Here is a 19,581-nt window from a genome sequence, read left to right as displayed (position 1 = left end):
GAGGTTATGAGAATTGGGCCAAGAATTAACACATTTTTGAATCCTCAAGAGGTAATTTACTGGACAGTGGAGGGGGTATGGTGGGGTTAGTAAGAGTATTTGTGATTATGTTTTAAAAGGAGAGGGAGCGAGAAAAGGAAAAACTGGGTCATCCATCCATTAAAAAGAAACCTTGAAAGAGATCCAAAAATCCTTAGAAATCCTTGACTTCTTAAACATGATAAGTGTTTGTTTGTTTTTTTCCCCCTGATAATTGTAGAGGTCAGAGAGTTCTCTTTTCTGTTGCAGAATGTTGAGAGGATGTAGAAATAACTGTAGGTAGCTTAGCTCTGGCATAGGGCAGAACTTTTGCACTATGCCTTTAGGATCTGTTTGAATTTATACAATATGTGGCTATGCCAAATACTCCATGAGTTATCAAAATGGAATATCATTGCAAATGATAGTGCTTTTGTTTAAAAGAAGAAATGGAATACCTGTGATCCGGTACCTAAAAGAAGGCAATAAGGACTTTTAGAAATTTCAGTGCTATACTGAGAAGGGCTTAATATGGAAGAGCCATCATCTCTCCTCTCCTTGTAAGTCTGACTGAAAAGAATATGGAAATTCCATTAGCATCTCAGAAATGTAATTGCCAACATTTTAGCTTGATAGTGACTTCAGATGTTATCTCCTTTACCCCTTAACACTTGGGTGTCTATTTGGGATGCGCTGCAGTACTAACCATTCTGTTTATGTCATTTGCTTTTGCTTGCATAGGAAACTGGTGTGTGTATGTGTGTGTGTGTGTGTGTGTTTGTTATTTTGGTAAATATCAGCTCATTTTTCAACTAAAGCTTTATTTGTTTAAGTTTCACATGAAGAGGCAAGGAAGAGAAGAACACCTTGTCGAAGCAGAACGAAAGAACAAAAAGAGTCAAAGAACCTATTTCAAATGTCCAAGAAACTTGTGGGTTTTTATGTATATTACACAGGAAAGATTTTCTATCATCTGGTTGCCAAACCAGAGGCCAGGAGACTTCGAATGTATACCAAAAACGTTTCTATCTTCAGAAAGAAAAATAATTGCCTTTCCACATCAGCAATATGGCTGCAGACCACAGTCTTCATGGAGAACTGGAATATGGGTATTTTGGAATCTCTGGTTAGAGTAGGCTTTTAGTTCAGTACCTCAGTGGTACTCCACTAAATTTTCTTTTTCCTTTTTGATTGTTGCTGTGAAAAGAGGTGACAACCGTACCTGTATTTAGTTGCATTGTGTAGTTGACAAATAGAGCTCACTGTTAATTTAACCCAGCCCTAACTTCCTTGGCATTATACTCATCTTCTGCTGTGCCTGCTGATGAGCTGCCATATTGAGTATATACATGGACAATAAGGCCAGGGAACTGTGTTCATAAATTAAATAATGAGCTGGTGCCTTGGGAGCTATGCTTTAAACACTTACTATTTCCCTTACTTAGCGAAACTTCTCTTTGGAAAGAAAAACACATAAAGGTAGAAAAACAGGCTGGCAAGAACCCTCTTCCCAATACTTACCCAAGTTGGGATACCCTGGTCTCAGTCTCATAGGTCATGTTTTCAGCAAAGTGGCCCCCAGCAGTGGAGGATTTTTTTTTACAGAGTCTGGTTTTTGGAGCTGGTGAGCTGAGAGCCAGTAGAGAGCGTTCTTCTCAGGCAAATACACTAAAGGGGAATGTCTGCTGTTGGAAATTTCAGCATCCTTCTGTAGTTCTCTCTTCATTGTAACATCTGGCTATGTAACCTTTATTTTCTTTTCTACTTTTCCTCTCTGAAAAAAATTGATGGTGGATTTTCATATGAGGCATATTGCCTTTTTATAGCTTTGTAGATATAAAATGTACATACCATAAAGTTCACCTATTTAAAGTGTACAAGTCAGTGTTTTGGTATATTCACAGAGTTGTGCAACCATTATCAAGTCAATTTTAGAATATTTTCATCACTCCCCAAAAACTCTGTACCCATAGCGGTAACTTCCCATTTCTCCCTATCTTCTCCAGCCCTGGGTGTCCTCTATTGATTTGTCTATTCTGGACATTTCATATAAATTGAATCATGCAATATGTGCCTGTTTGCATCTGGCTTCTTTCAGTTAGCATAATGTTTTCAAGGTTTATCCACATTGTAGAATGTATCATTTTTTATGGCTGAATACTATTCTATTGTATGAATGCACCACATTTATTTATCCTTTCATCAGTTGACAGACATTGGGTTGTTCCCACTTGTTTGCTATTATAAATAATGCTGTCGTGAATATTTGTATATATTTGTGTGGACGTCTGTTTTCATTTCTCTTGGGTATATACCTAGGAATGGAATTGCTGTGTCATATGGTAATTATGTGTCCAACCTTTTGAGGAACTGCCAGACTTTTCCAAAGCAACTGCACCATTTTACATTCTCACCAGCAGTTTATGAGAATTTCAGTTTCTCCACACACTAGACAACACTTGTTATTGTCCATTTTAGTTTTTTTTGTTAATAGCTATCTTAGTGGGTGTGAAATGGTATCTCATTGTGCTTTTGATTTGCATTTCCCTTGATAGTTAATGATGTTGAGCATCTTTTCATGTCCTGACTGGCTGTTTATATATTTTCTTTGAAGAAATGTCTATTCAGATCCTTAATTGGATTATTTGTCCTTTTATTATTGAGTTGTAAGATTTTAAAATATATTTTGGTATGTTTGTCTTTTTAAGGATAGTACTTTACAGTTATATGATATTTTCTAGTGGTTATTTGTGTAGTTTTATTGGTGCTATGTATTTTAGCTGCATTAGCCGCTTTCCTGGGTATGAATGCCAGTAAAAATCTGAGTGACCTTGGCTTCCCTGGTGAGAATGCAGCCCAGGGACAGAAATTTATCAGAAATGTATCAGAAATTTGCCACTTAAGCCCCCCACCCCCATCCTTATCTGGGACAAGGAGAATCTACATTTAAAGGTCTGTATTTTTTGTTGTTGTTTTATTTTTTATTTTAGCTTGGCTGTGTCTGGGACCTTTTCTTTTTGTTTTGCCTTGTGCATACTTGAACAGGGAAGGAATGGCATGAGAAATTGTGATAGAAAAGTGTTTATGTTTTATTCAAATCAGCATATTTATGTTGGTTTGTGTGACGGGTCAGGTGGCTGAAGAAATCTCTCATTTTAAGCTCTGGGATACTTTGAAGTACCAATAAGACATACACAAACGTGTATTTGCTTTATGTATGGTTTCTATGTACTTGTGTATGAAGCAGTGGACATGAAGAATATCCCCTCTTTGTTTTAGCAATTTATATTGGTGATTTAAAAATAAAATAATGGAAAGTGGAAAGTCATAGAACTCCACGTAAGAAGAAATAGTTTTGTAATCCCACAGACCTGAGTTTCAAATATTGGTTTTTCTATTTCTTAGCTGTGTCCTTACCCAAGTTACTTTGCTTCTCTGAATCTCCATTTCTTTATTGATGAGATAGATGAAAACCTACCTTCTCAAATTACTGTGAGGACTAAATAAGATAATGTATGTTAAAGTATCTGGCACATATGTGCCCAATAAGCTAGCAACTATTTTTGTATTTGAGGATAGGGGCAAGTGGGTTTATTAATGGGAAACTGTACATTGGTGGTATAACTCAATCTGGGATGGTAGCAGAGAGTCCATAAAACAGAATAGGCTGGAAAAATGAAAAGACTTTGAGCATTTATTTTCTCCTTTATCTAGGCATAAGTGCTCGGTAGCTACTGACAGTTTCTTCTCCTGATTATCTGACTTTTTGAGGAGACTATTAGCCAGCAGAACTTTCTTGTAATAATAATCTCTTACATTTATAGATTGTTTTGTGTTTTTAGAAGTACTTAATGCTCCTTATTTCACTGTCTTCTCATAAACAGACTCTGAAGCAGGTGTGCAGTCAGTATCAATTACATTTTTCAGATGAAATAACTGAGACCCAGAAACATTTAGAGATGTGTTTAAATTCACCCAGCAGTTCAGTGACAGGATATGAACCAGAGTTACTAGTATTATTTCCCAACATAGCTCTTTTTCTATGCATTATGTTATACATAGTAGGAATGCATTATGTTGCCAGCTTGTTTTCTTAAAGATCCTTTCAGTGGCCTTCCTTGGGCAAGATTTTTCACGGTTCCATGTCTGTTAGTGTACCTATAGAATTGTCATTGAATATCTTAATACTTCAGGTGGTCCTGGTGAACAGCTTTGCCCTTTAGAAGGACACTGAAAACTGGCAAAGACTGCAGAAGAGTAGGTGCCCAGACATCATTTTTAGGGCTGGTAGACTTCCTACTGAAGCTATTTGCAAGGCTACTTTGTATTACCTAAAAGCACTACTTCAGAAGGGTGTTGTGAGATCAAAATAGACACTTTAAATGAAGAAAAGACTGTAAGCATGGGTGAAAATGTGGTTGATGATTGCCTCGCATTACTTTCTTTAATGTCTAGCGAGCAGTCCTTGGAATGCTATTTCAACAAACCTTGTATAATGTAGAAGATACTGTTACAGATTTCTAACACGAAGCTCATAAATCTGCAATTCTCTGCAATTCTCTGTCGTCCTGGGCACATGAAGGAGAATTTATGAGCTTCAGGTTTCTACATAGCTATTAAACAAAGCATATTTAATCTGGTTAGAGCTCACACTGGCTCTTGCTTGCATGCTTGTGCTGTTGTTCTCACTCTTGCTCTCACTCTCCTTCTTTTTGGTTAAAAACAACAAATAAGTTTGTTTTCCTTCAGATGTCATCAATGCAAACATTTGTAATTTTCATCTGTTAGTTCATCCCCTTGCAAAACAAAATGGCAGCACACAGAAGATTGCAAAAGTTGGATTAGTTCCTTCTCTGAGTGTTGCCATATGTCGTCAGTTTGCTCCTTTTTCTTAAAGTTGGCACATAACCCTGACAGTAAAGGTAGGGTGGCCATTTTTTGTCTTTTTTGGCCTTTCCTCAGCTGCCACTCAACAGTTCTCACACATATTTGTCATATAGCCTACTTCCCTAACTCCACAGGAGTTCTTAATTCATCTTAAGCAGATAGCTGTCTGTCTTTTTCCTAAAGATCCCCAAGGAAAAAAGGCATCTCCAGGGGAAATCTAGTGCCTCACAGTCCTGACAGAAATTTGTTCCCAAATGCTAACCAAAACCCTTTACTTCCATTTGCCTTTTATTGTGTTTAGGGAGATGTATAACCTAATAATAATGATTATATTGTACACAATAATGACTTTAACAAGTAGTAGTATCTTTTGTCAAAAAATATACAGAGTTTTAGATTTCTTTATTATAAACCACTCAACTATGGTTTAAGAACAACTATGAATACTAATTTTGTAATAATTTTACCCCATAATTTTGAAACTTATAAAGTCAACTTTAAAGTGTTGCTATTATTCTGGCCAAAGGATGGAGGGTTTGTCCCTAATTACTAATCTATAGTCTGAATGCTCATTGTACTTTTTTGCCAAATCTAAAGATACTATCTTTGCCTGACTTTCCATGGTCTTTTGGACTCTAGGTCTTGCCTTAAAAGCCTCCTCTTCAGATCGGCCTTCCCTGTCCACTCTATTTCAAGCTAACTTTCTCAGTAATCCCTGTCATAGTATCCTGTTTGTTTCCTTTGAAGCACGTATTCCGATGTCTCATTATAAATTAGTTTGTTCACTCAGTTGCTTATTATCTATCTTCCCCACTAGACTGTCAGCTCTATGAAGGCAGAGACCATGATCCTTTTTTTCACTACTGTATACATTCCCAGCACTATCAGAGTGTTCAGCACATAGAAAATGCTTAGTAAATATTCATTGAATGAATAAGTCATAAGGAAGAGTTGATATTCTCTTAGTCGAATAAATCTAGGTCAAGAATTCTCTACCTTGGTTGCACGTGAGAATCTTTAATAGAACTTTAAAACAATGTCAAGGCCAACCCAATCTATTCCAGGTCTACTTGGGAATGTCTATTTTTTAAAAGGACCATAAATGACTCTAATGCATTTCCAGAGATAAGAACCACTTATTAACAGTGTAAAATCAGCTTACTGGCTGGATGAATTTCAACAAGTCACTTTATTTATCTCTGCCTCCAGTTTCCTCATCTGTAAAAATGGAAATAATAGCTCACAGTGTTGTTGTTGTTTGGCACATAGCAGGCACTCACTGAGTATTAGTATCAGTCAGTCAATCAAAGTCAATCCTCCTCTCCTCTTCTCTCCTTACAATCAATAAGTCAGTCAATCTTCAAGATAGTTAATATTATCCCCAGTTTATAAATGAAGAAACTGATCTCAGACAGGTTAGGGTGTGTGAGGAAAAAAAGCAGCCTTCATTAAGTTTCCCCTTTTCCTACCCTGTGCAGTAGAAGTGATAGAAGGGATTTGTTAAAGACATAGTCCAATTTTACAAGCCTCCTGGAAAGGTACAGTTTCCAGCCACTGAAGTGAGTTCCAGAGTACCAGTACCTGGCTTGCCTTGGAGTTTAGACTACTCATCTTAACACTTGTGCTTGATCTCATTTGTTTGAAAGACCGTCCTCACAATTTTGTAGTTTAAGTCAAGACCAGATTCAGTTAAAATTTACTTTCCTTACAACTTTTTAATATCACATCTATTTTGCAAAGCTGTAGTAATAAATGTATCCACATTTGCTCATATGAGCTCTCTTTTCTTATTCTTTGATGTTTCTTGGCTGTGCAAATACGATGGGCTCTTTGGAGTAAAGGTACAATATACTTACCAATCCAAGAGCAAGTTTTCTCATTTTTGTTCCTGACTGTTTTGGCTGACAGTCAGAGCTTTTGTCTGTAACATTATTTCTGCATCACATTGATCAGGAGATTTGGCATCTCCAGAGCCCTGGGATGAGGACTTCTTCCTGGTTATCAGGAAGGAGCAGTTGATATTTTCTCCATAGGAAGAAAGTGCTTGATTATGTGTTGGCTTTGGGAAAGGAAAACTTGTGGACTCAACTCTAAGTAGACAGAGTGACCTTTCACCTCATCTGTTTCTGTTATTGTTCATGCCCAGGTCATCCTGAGGGAATGGACACTTTAGGCTTATACATCTATTTTGTGGCTAGTTACACAGAACTGAAGATGATGATTCCCAGTCATGACCTCTTCAAAATCTCCTAGGAAATCAAAAATAATTATACTGGTTCCTTTCCCCAGAAGTTCTGATTCATTTGGTCTGGCATGAAAGCCAGGAATCTATACTTTTAAAATTTACTCAGTGATGGGGCTTCCCTGGTGGCGCAGTGGTTTAGAGTCCACCTGCTGATGCAGGGGACATGGGTTCGTGCCCCGGTCCAGGAAGATCCCACATGCCGCGGAGCGGCTGGGCCCGTCAGCCATTGCCACTGAGCCTGCGCGTCCGGAGCCTGTGCTCTGCAACGGGAGAGGCCACAACAGTGAGAGGCCCGCGTACCACACACAAAAAAAAAATACTCAGTGATTTTGATACACAGCTATAATTGAAAACCTGTGGTTGAAGTTGTTCACTCTCCCATACCCTGCAATATTTCCCTAAGGTGGCATTTAAGCTTGGTCTTGAAGAATAGGTGGAGATTTAATATGCAAAGATGAGTAGAAAGTGAAGACTTTCCATGTGGAGGGAATTTGGAAGAAAAAGTCACAAAAATATGAGAGCTGCCAGAACTTGGATTTTTTTTTTCCCAATGAGAGAAGTGGAAGCTTTATCTCTGGACAAAGCAGATAGCAGTGCCCAATGTATGGGTAAAGAAAAAGAGATGGTGTGCACCAACTTGGAATTCCTTTGTATGGAAACCTTGATACACGTCTCTGCTTATAAAGGTGATTTAATTCTGAGCCATGTACTACTGTTGAATCTCTTTCCCCAGCTTGAGATCTTTTTTAAAAATAAATTTATTTATTTTTGGCTGTGCTGGGTTTTTGTTGCTACGCGTGAGCTTTCTTTAGTTTTGGCGAGCGGGGGCTACTCTGTGTGGTGTGCGGGCTTCTCATTGCAGTGGCTTCTCTTGTTGTGGAGCCGGAGCTCTAGGCATGCGGGCTTCAGTAGTTGTGGCACACGGGCTTAGTTGCTGCATGGCATGTGGGATCGTCCCAGACCAAGGTTCTAACCCATGTCCTCTGCATTGGCAGGCAGATTCTTAACCACTGTGCCACCAGGGAAGTCCCAGCTTGAGATCTTGAAGAGTAAGAGAATTACTTCTTTCTTCAGTAGAGCCATTTATTAGTTTTTTTCTATTGCAGATACCTCCAGAAGAACAGCATTCCACCTAAATGTTCCATTTTAGTTTGATTTATGTAAAAATAGCCAAACTGTTCAAGTGGAGTTCCTTTACAAGGCAGTGATCTCCAGTTCTGTTGCAAAAGTCAGGAGTCATAGAATGAAAATGATACAGCGTTTTCTATAACAAAGAGCCACAACAGCTCTTTGGTATTTGCACAGCCATCAGATTGCCATGGGACTACAAGACCATGCAGGTGCTTGATCTTTTTGCCTGTTGTTGAATGAATCTGTGTTTACATTAATGGAGTCATCTGGGAGGTAGGTCTCCACTGTGAATCAAGAGGTTTGTTTTGAATATTGTTTGCCAGTGGTCACTCTGCTAACCACTCCAGTTCTCCTTTAGATAGAGACCTATTCAAATTCAGGTCTTTATATAATTTGTGGCTTAATCATGGTACACACCAGATATATTGAACAACCACAGTGAAAACAATTAAAGTTCAAGAAGTGTGTCATGAATGTAGATGCTGGTGGTATATAACTCCCCAATACCAAGGAAGAGTGGGGAAAAATCTATTGTTCAGTAGCAGCATCCTACATCTTGCAGGTAGGATTTAGGAATGTACATCTGACCTATACATGTTGAGGTATTGCCTGTTCCCTAGGCAATCCTGGTGGAGTTTTCTGGTGTTAATTTTTTCTTAATGTTTAGGACATGCCCACAGATTACTGCTGATTTCTGCCTATTTGTATAGCACCTGCAAGGCATAGGATTCTTTTGTGTCCAGGATCGAGGAGAAATGAATTAACAGACACAAAATAAATGGAAAATGGGCCAATTCTCTTGTCCAGTCACTCCATGAATATTTGCTGGGTGTTCAATAACTCTAGCAGATGCTAGTTACTGGGGATTCTGGGAGATAATACATAGTGTCTATGTCCACTGTTCACTCAGACCTCCTCCCCACTCACAAACTCCTATCTCCATCACTCTCCATATTCACAGATCCACGGGACAGTTCATGGAAGAGGGAGAACTTGAGCTATACTTTAAAGTTTGGAGATAGATGTCAAGGCAAGAGGTATAAGAGAAGGTCAAGGTCTTCATAGGCCATGGCCACGGTTTGCACAGAGGAAAGTGAATCAGATAGGCTCAGGAGGAGATTTTGAGTAAGGAGTTCTGGAGATGACATTGCAGAAAAATAGGTTGGAATCTTGCCCCAGAGGGAACTCCTGTGGATTCTTATTGAAAGAGTACCTGACTTGGATTCAGACAGATCTGCATTTGACTACTGCAAATCTGCATTTGTCATAGTTGACACCAGTAAGTGTGGGATGGATTGGTAGAAAATTTTGTTGGCTGGCTGGGTGGAAGAAAGTAGAGAGAATAGGGTCAGAATATATGTCTCTGTAAAGCTGAGAAAAGAAGAATATGAAATAAAAGAAAACACATAGAAAAATGAGTTTTCAGATAATAGGATCATCACAGGCTAGATTGTGAGACATACACTGGAGATTTTTTTTTTTTTTTGTAGTACACGGGCCTCTCACTATTGTGGCCTCTCCTGTTGAGGAGCACAGGCTCCGGACGCGCAGGCTCAGTGGCCATGGCTCACGGGCCCAGCCGCCCTGCGGCATGTGGGATCGTCCTGGACCGGGGCACGAATCCGTGTCCCCTGCATCGGCAGGCGGACTCTCAACCACTGTGCCACCAGGGAAGCCCCACTGGAGATTTTGAGTTCTCCTGAATATATTTTTTGATAAAGTAGTCCTTTTTTTTACTCTAAATGAAGCAGACTTGGTTCCCTTCTATGGCAGATCAAAGTTGAATCCTTAAGGTGGGCTTGCTGGATAGGTTGTACCCCTTGGTGAGCACTGTAACCCCTCCACATCCCCAGTAAGGCTTAACAGGGCTTTCTGAGGAAGCAAGCTCCTGAGGATACATGTATATTACATGAAGGTAGTTAAGGAAAATCATCTCTTAGAATTGATTAACCAAACATAAAGTCCTCAGGGGGGCTTGCTTCAGAAAGAGCTGTGAGATGAAAACCCCAGGCTAGAAGGGCATCTTCGCAGCAGTGACAGCTCCCCAACTTCCCTTTGAGTTGTCATCGCCTCTCCTTTGTTCCTACGGCTGACACTACTTGTAAAATAATGTCTTATCTTAAATAAGCAGAAGGTATAATCCTCCATATGACCAAAGAAGAGCTCTCTAGAATAACCCTCAGTGGAAGTATTTTCTTCATGTAAGGGGTGATTCTCTTTTCAGAGGTAGATTAGAGGATTTGGGAAGAGGTGTAATCAAGCTAGGAGATACATGCTGAATTTAAAAGGCAATATTATATCTAAATATGAAACTAAGGTGATAGATTCAACAGTGATGCTTTGCTAATGTAGAGCCCTCTGGAAACCCTATTGCTCTATTTGACTGACTATAGGTTTATTAATAAAGAACTCATAGTTTGGGTGTTCATTAAAATCAGCCACTTTAAGTTTATGTGGAGATATGTGGATCTGTGTCCACCAGCTGCAGCCTCCATTGCAGGTTGGAGCTGGCAGAGACACTGGCTAAACAATAAGTAAGAGTGCAAACTACAGATACTTCTCATATTAAGCAAACGCAATAAAGGAAAACCAAGATTTACACAAAGGATTAATTAGGGAACGATTATCCTCATTTCCTTAAAAGATTTTGAATATGATTCTTTTTAAATAGGAAGCTCCCTGAGTACACTTCAAATATAGTTGGATGTATATACATTTACCTTTCTAGGAATTGTATTAAAAACACATAATTCTGCAACTTATAGAGGAAATGTGCTTCCATTTATACATTTGGCATTCCTGAGAGATTGTGAAATTAATTTATTGTCTATAACATCATGTTTCTTATTGATTTCTTGTCTTAATATTCCTAGGGAAAACTTTTTTTTAATGTACTAGGTATGATGGATAAGACTGAAGATGAATCTGTTTAAATTAAGCCATTATCAACTACTTATAAAGATTTTGTGATATTCTTATCACTGCAGACCTTTGAGCATATACTAAAGGGAATAATTACCTCTACAAACTGTGTTTCATTGAGTCATTACTAGTAACTGATTTTGGTGCTTCTTGTTTTGATAGCTTAGAAGTGTGAATAAGTGGAAAACTAAGAAAGCCCAAGGAAATGCCACTCTAGTATTTCTATTAAAAAAAAATACTAGAGAAAAAGAATATAACCTAACTACCCCAAAATTCAACAATATAACTCATTTACTTTGATAATGCTATTCTAACTCTACTTCAGGCCATTCCCAGCTGATTTAGGAATCAAAGTTCTAATGTTTCATCACGTTAAGACAATTGTTTTAATTGCAACTTTAGTTTTTAAAAGGCACAGCATCTTAAATGTCCTTAGCCTCTTTCACATTTGATATGTTTTGAACCTTTTACTTTTTCATTGAAGTTGAAATCATCTTTTTGGAAATACCTTTATCTTTAGTTTCTTCTCTGGATTATTTTCCTTACCTGAATTTCTGAACTTCTTAGACTGGTGGCTTTGGGTCTTCTATAATTGGTCCCAGTAATAAGTTTTCTTTAAGTGATTTCTTAGTAGTCTGATTTCGTTTTAAATATCCAAACTATTTTGTTACGCAACAGAATGAAATGCTAAACCATTTCATAAAGCAAATACATGTGGATTTTTCCTCAAAAAGTCAACTAATATCTTTATAACATTGAACATATTTTTGCAACTAACAGATAGTGAGTTTAATTTTAGAAGGTACATAATATATTTAAGGAAGTAGTTAATTTTTTTCATATTAATTTTCAGAAAGGTAACTGATTCTATTTACTCACTTCAGGCATCAAAAGCCATTAATCAGAGAGAACTGAGGAATGATTTGGTTATTTTAGATCTTGTTAAGCTTTGGGAAGAGAAAAATTTCCAACGTAATGGGCAAATTATGGATAATTGGAGCTGTTTTTGCCATAATTTATGTAGTAAACAACAGCTCCCCCCAACAAGCTGGTCTCTGTAATATTTTTATTTAATGAAATGGAGAAAATATTTTATGTTGAACAACAAATATAAATGTTTTAACTAGGCAAGCATCTGTAGTTTAGCATTACCAAACCAAACCAGACAAAAACCTTACAGTTGTGTTAGTTTTTTAAACCTCAACAACAACAACAAAAATCACTACATAAATTGGTAGTGAAAAACTTAAAATATCGGCTTATGGGACCATTCAGTCTTCATCTTCCTCTTCCTATCTACTGATAATTAGGAAATAAAAAACTTCCCTATTTTTTAAATTTCTAAATAATTTCCCAATGTAGCATGTGATAAATTCCAAAGGAAGACAGTTACCATTTCAAATCTGCACAAGTTGTGGCTTTGATTTTGAATATCTGTTAAATTAAAATGAGCTGCACCAGTGCTTAAACTTGTCTTTCTTAAAACATTCTGAGCAAACAGATTACTTGAAAGGTCTTAGCTTGAACACTTCAGAAATTACTGTGGAAGGATTGTTGATGGATACTGCATCACAGCTAACTCTGGTAATTAAAGATTTAGAAAACCCTCATACTGATTATCGAAAAATTTAGCATGAGTTTGAGGAAAAGAATCATGGCCTGCCACAGCCAGTTTTTTTTTTTAACCTTTTATAAAGGTTATGGACCATATTATTTATAAATACTGTACAATGGAAGGTATAAGCCTAGTTTCATAATTCTGTCTTTATACTTCAGTCTAACTCAGATTAAGATTTTTTTAAAATCTAAATGATCCTTTTTATCCTTGTTTATTATTTTATTGTAAGTTTCCCATGGAATTTTAAAATTCATGAGAAGGACTTTTGACTTCATTAGGTCATGAAATTTCTGATTTGGTGATGGATTTCAGAGAGGCAACTGTTCCATCTATTCACTTAAATTCAAACAGTGAAAGACTTTGTCTGTTTATCTTAATTACTGTATATAAAATCTTATATTTTCTTGTGCTTTACTAATCCTGTGGATTTGGGGAAGCTCCACTCTTTTTCCTGTTTTGCTCCTGGGTACTCTTTTTTTTAATGTCTCTTATTTTTCTTCAAAATGTAAAGAAAGGGAATAAAACACTATTAAGTTACTACCAGCATAAGGGAAATAAGTCAGACAGAGGAAGACAAATACTGTATGATCTCACTTATATGTGGAATCTAAAGCTAAACTCGTAGAAACAGAGAGTAGCATGCTGGTTGACAGGGGCTGAAGGGTGGGAAAAATTGGGAGATGTTGGTCAGAGTGTATAAACTTCTTCCAGTGATAAGATGAATAAGTTCTAGGGATCTAATGTACAGCATGGTGACTATAGTTAACAAAACTGTATTATTTACTTGTAAATTGCTAAGACAGTAGATCTTACATGATCTCACTAAAAAAAAAATATGTGAGAAGATGGAGGTGTTAACTAACCCTACTGTAGTTATCATTTCACAATATATACATGTATCAAATTATCTTATTGTACACTTTAAACATACACAATGTTATATGTCAATTATATCTCATTAGAGCTGGAGAAAAGATATTACTATGTGCATCATGTAGTTTAGTGGTTCTCATTGAAGCCAATTTTGCCCCCCTTGTTCCCAGGACATTTCACAATGACTGGAGACATTTTAGTTACAACTGAGGTGGGAACAGTGCTCCTGGCAACTAGTGTAGAGATCAAAGATGCTGCTAAACATCTTATAATGCACAAAACAGGCCCCCACAGAAAAGAACTATCTGGCGCCATATGTCAATAGTGTGGGGACTGAGAAACCTGGTATAATGGAATCCAGGAAACTTGGAGTCTAGTCTCAACTCTCCCACTAACCATCGAGTCATTTAACACTTCTCTGGGCCTCAGTCTCCTCATTGAAAAATGATGGACTGAGTTACATGATCTTTATTTTTCAGCATCCAAAGCTTAGAAACCTATGAAACCTCATGGTCGTCTCTTTGTTATCAGAAAGAAGGGTTCCTTGATGACTCCAATTTTTTCTTTGTTTGGGTAGCCTTCCAGATGATGTACTTATTTACTTTGTTTTTCAATTAATTTTTATTTTTTAATCAAACTAATATATATAGAGATATCTATCTATCTAGATGTCTTTAAAGCATTCTAAAATCTATTTTACACAAAGCAGTTGAAATATAAAGTCCTATTTTAGATTATTTTGAATATCTGATTTTTAAAATGGTTTACAAATCTACCTTGTCCTCCATATGCAATTAAACAAACAACACACTTTAAGCATATTGCTTTGAGGGTTCTGCCTGTGTCCAGGCTGTGTGTATTCAGTTATCCCACACAACCCTGTAAGAAGTTAGTCAGATGGATAATTAGATTATCATGGCACACAATCTTCACACACTCATTTTAGGCATATGTAGATTAGTGAGCACCACACATTATATGCCATTTCTCCAGAGAAACTGGTTGTGTCATTCCTGAAGAAATCTCACTTAAAAAGCCACATGTGGGGATATTTTCTCAGGCAGTTCAAAAACTAAAGTGGTCCCTAATTTGTACTGAAAAGTATTGATTCCTTTAAGAGCAGCTGTTCTGGTTCTCCCTGTTTCTCTTGGTACCATATGCCAACCATTGTTCTATGCACTAAAACAATAGCTAGGTTTTATGCTGTGCCTTACAGCCACATCACACCTATTTTACAGGGGAAGAAACAGAGAGGTAAGTGACTTGCCCCAAATTACATAGCTAAGAAGTAGTTTGCTCAGTGTGGAAACTTCTTCACAATGTCATTTCATCAATTTGATATTTGTACACCTGAAACTAATATAATAGTGTATGTTAATTATAACTCATTTTTTTAAAAAAAAGCCATTTCATCAAAATATAGGAAAAGCTTCTGGTATCTCTTTTGAGCAGGGATCAGCAAACTTTTTCTGCAGGGGCCCTGATAGTAAATATTTTAGGCTTTGTGGGCCATGCAGTCTCTGTCAAAACACTCAAATTTGCTGTTGTATCACAAAAGCAGCTATAGGCATTACACAAATGAATGAGTATGGCTGTGTTCCAGTACAACTTTACAAGATAAGGTAGTAGCTTGAATTTGGCATGTAGGCCATAGTTTGCCCATCCCTGCTCTTGAACATTCCTTAAGGTTCCATGACCCTGCTTGATATATCCATTTGCCCTCCTTTTCACCCTTTGGGAGCGTAGCTAAGTTAAATATTTCATTAGGTACTTTAGTAAGAGCACACGTAAAACACTGGGCTCCTCACATCACCAGAAGTTAACCTCCTGAACTCTTTTACCACAGACTAGGCACTGTTCTGATTTGCTCTCTTCTAGCCACACCTTTGGCCCCTTCACAAAAGCTGGCACACAGGCTTTCCAGAAAGCTATTTGAGGCGGAATGCAGAACAGTTGGCTTATAGTGGCCTATGACTATCTGCTTTCTGCCCCGGTAACTATTTCCCAGGTGAGTAGGTGCCCTGCCCTTCCTACACAGAGCTTTTTGCTAGTCATGGTATAGAAATTGTGGATATCCCTTGCTTTTGGAATAGATGTGTTCCATCAGGGCTGGCTAGAAGAGGGAAAATAGAATTATCCAACTACCACTTTGTAATTGGACATGGATTCTTTTGGATAAAAATCATCTTAGCAGACCAAATACACTTTTGGTGAAAGGCAACCTGTTGCAGGCACAGAACACTTGGACAAGATTTCCAAGTCCTAGCTGCCTTCACTACCAGCTTAACCACAGTGCTCATGGCCTTGGGCAAGTCACTTCCCCTCTGTGAGCCTTAGGTTATTATCCATGAGATGGGGATAACAATTATAATTATCCCTCAGAGTTCTTCTGAGAACTAAAGGAGATAATGAATGAGAAAGCGCCCGGAACTGCCACACATAAAGGAGGGAGAGAGATGCAAGAGAGAAGAGATATGGGAACACATGTATATGTATAACTGATTCACTTTGTTATAAAGCAGAAACTAACACACCATTGTAAAGCAATTATACTCCAATAAAGATGTAAAAAAAAAGGTGAGGGAATAATTGAGATGAGTAGGCCATTGGGTCAGTAGCCCAAAAAGTGCTGAAAATCTACTGCTTAAATAATCATCTCTTATTGCTTTTCTTTTTTGCAACACTTCATAGTAATTAGTTTCTATTCTAATTAGAAAAGTAATCTTTGGCTCTTTGCTGAGTTTACCTATAATAAGGGTACCAGTTTACCCTTAGAACATTAGTTCAAATATTTTTTTAATAATACAGAATTGTTTGGCTCCAACTGGAGCCACAACCCTCTTAGCCAACATTCTTAGACATTCTCTTCTTCACCTCATCTCTTTCCACTTTTTTGTACCCAAGGCAAAGTTTGAGGCAAAGAAAATCCTCTTGTGATCTTAAGACAAGCATGATGGTAACTTATCCACGAGCAATTTCCTGAGTGCCTAACTGTGTGAAGAACAGAGTAGAATCCTTGGTCTCAGAAAACTCAGTCTGGATCCATGCTGTCCATTATGTAGCCACTAGCGACATGTGACTGTAGAGCTCATGAACTGTCACTAGTTCAAATAGAAATGTGAGGGAGGGAGTGAGAGTAGGAGGTGAAGGAAATTATCCAGAGGAAGGTACTCAAGTACACCAGAAATGGGTATTTATTAGAAAAGTGGGCTATAAATCGTTAGGGAGGTGACTAATATGTGTGACATTACTTGCTCTTATATACTCTGCTTTTCACCTTTTTGTGGCTTTGATGGATGTAGTCTCAGCTCTATGTTATATAGGTAAAGTTGCTATGTAGATATTGTATTTCAGCAATGTATACTGAATACCTACTCATCCATAGAGTACAGGACAGTGGGGGATAATTTGCTTGTTTTGCTACATGGAAAATACAAGATGCTCAGTGGATAGATTCATGTCATAGTGAGTTCACCACTGAAATTAGACTCTGAGATTGGGTTTGATTTAAATGGCTGGTTAGGAAACTGGATTCAGTTCCCTTAATTCAGGAAGCTCATTTTGGGCAATTTCTAACTCACCAATACTGTGTTTGAATGTTAGAGCCTTTGTCTTCCAGTTACTAACAGTAACTTCCAGTTACTCTTACAGTGTAAGAGCCTTGAGGAGGGAGACAGATATTTATTCATCTCTGAACCTATACCTGTCTCTCTCCTGTGCCTAGCACCAAACAGGTGCTCAATAAATACTTATTTACAACACAAATAATAGTCCATGAAGTTTACTATTTGACAAAGGAACATAATTGTAAAGGCAATTTTTACTACTTAGAACTACATGTCGATTTTCATTTTAGAGATTTCACAGTACTGATTAATTATTTCAAAATAAGTTTGAAGCTAAATGTCAAGTCTGAATGATGAATTGATTTTATTTACTTTATTTGTCCCAAGCTTATGATTTTTTCATGTCAATGTCTAGAGAAATTGTTAAATAAATTATGGTATACTCATAATATGGAATATTATGCAGCCATTAAATCAGGCAGATATGCATATACTGACACACCATATTGTTGAGTGGAAAAAGCAAATTTCAAATCAATATGTTAAGTATCATCTGACTTTTGTAAAATAAAATCACGGCATTTGAATGAACATATATGCATATGTTTATATGTGTATAGGAAAAGCTGTGGTAGAATATATCTCAAGTTATTTAAAGTGGATCCTCCTGAGCAGTAAGATGGAAGAGACCTGGGTCTCAGTGTTTATGTTATACACCCTGTATTGTTTGATTTTTAAAACAATTATTATGAACTGCTTTTGTAATTTTTTAGAAAATTATTTTAAAATTCTGGTACTAAAAGTAGAGCAAGTCAATACAAGTTTTAAACAAAACAAAACTAATTAGGAGGAAACTGATCTCCAATTAAATTGTATATTGGGGGACATATTTGTCTATTAGTTCAACAATGGTCACTTAGAAAAGAAGATTCTTCAACAAATTCTGCTTAGTTCAAGATAAATTTTCTAATGGCACATTTTCTTTGTAAAATGATGTATTATGTATTTTTAGTTAAAGTTTGAAGTATAAATTGTGTGTGCTTTTAAAGTAAATTAAATGGATATTTCAGGCAGATAATCATGAAAATACATGGGATAATAAGGGGTTATGCAGCAGCTCACAGTCTGTACCTTTTTTTTTTTTTTTTTTTTTTGTGGTACGCGGGCCTCTCACTGTTGTGACCTCTCCCGTTGCGGAGCACAGGCTCCGGACGCGCAGGCTCAGTGGCCATGGCTCACGGGCGCAGCCGCTCCGCGGCATGTGGGATCTTCCCGGACCGGGGCACGAACTCTCAACCACTGCGCCACCAGGGAAGCCCAGTCTGTACCTTTTTCTTGTTGTTTATTCATAACTTAGGAAATAAAAATACATTTTGGGCCTCTTTACTTCCCAAATAATTCCCTGTCTCTCCAGTACAGTTGTAAGTTTATTGTTAGTAAAAGCTATGTATCCTGTATATTAGGAAACAATTTATTTATATCTTATAATTTATAATTTAGGATTTAAGATATAGAATTTAAATCTTAGGTTATCAGGGTTGAAAGAAGTCTTAAATGCCATCTACACAGTCCAACCTGTGTGACACTTGAAATTCCCCTGCAGTAGGAAATACTAAGTACAGAGAAGGCACTCCACACTGTAGTTATTTAATTATTCAGAGAGGAGACTTTTTGAGTCTTACTGTATAGTAGGTACTTTTAGATTATTTATAATAATAATAATTTAGATTATTATTTTATTCTTTACAGACCTGCAGAAAACTGTTTAAAAAAGTCTCTTTTTCAGATTCAAATGTTTACACAATTGACTCCTTCATTGGTTTCATTTTTTCAGCTCTTATCAGCAAGTGTAGTTTCTTGAAAGGTTCACCTTTAATTCACAAGAATAATGTAGAGAGATGAATGAGAAGTAGAACCATAGACTGATTCAAATGAATGGGAGCTTGTAGATAACTCAATCCAACCCCCTAGTTTTACAGATGGGTGAATTGAGGCCCACAGAATGGCAGAGACTTGCTCAAAGTCACACAGCAAGTCAGAGGAGGACCTAATTATGTCTCTTGCCTTCCATTTTAGTGAGCTTCCTGTGGTGATATTCATACCAGTGTCAAATCCCCTTTTGCATTATAGCTTGACCATAGCAATTTGTCCTGAAAAATATGGCAATAAGTTAAGTATGGGTAGACCGTGTGAAAATGATATCATTCCCATGATTAGGTTATATTATATGGCATGATTGACTTTAAGAGGGGTCTGATCACACAAACCCTTTAAAAGCAGAGACTTTTCTTCACCTGGTAACAGAATAGAAAGAAATATGA

The 19,581-nt window shown here is 37.2% G+C and overlaps 1 protein-coding gene across 3 annotated transcripts in view; it reads left to right on the top strand.

Moving 5' to 3' along the window:
- The window catches only part of AR (androgen receptor), a 162,824-nt gene that overhangs the window by 29,447 nt on the left and 113,796 nt on the right, over positions 1-19,581 (top strand). Inside the window, exon 2 of one of the 3 annotated variants that reach the window (XM_060137409.1) lies at positions 3,081-3,096. The exons of the other annotated variants lie outside the window; for them this stretch is intronic. Coding sequence (XP_059993392.1) covers positions 3,081-3,096 — 16 coding nt within the window. The remainder of the gene's footprint in view (positions 1-3,080; positions 3,097-19,581) is intronic. 3 annotated transcript variants of the gene reach the window in all.

The sequence above is a fragment of the Lagenorhynchus albirostris genome, chromosome X, assembly GCF_949774975.1.
Source record: "Lagenorhynchus albirostris chromosome X, mLagAlb1.1, whole genome shotgun sequence".
NCBI lineage: Eukaryota > Metazoa > Chordata > Mammalia > Artiodactyla > Delphinidae > Lagenorhynchus > Lagenorhynchus albirostris.
This window is presented reverse-complemented; position numbering and strand designations above follow the sequence as displayed.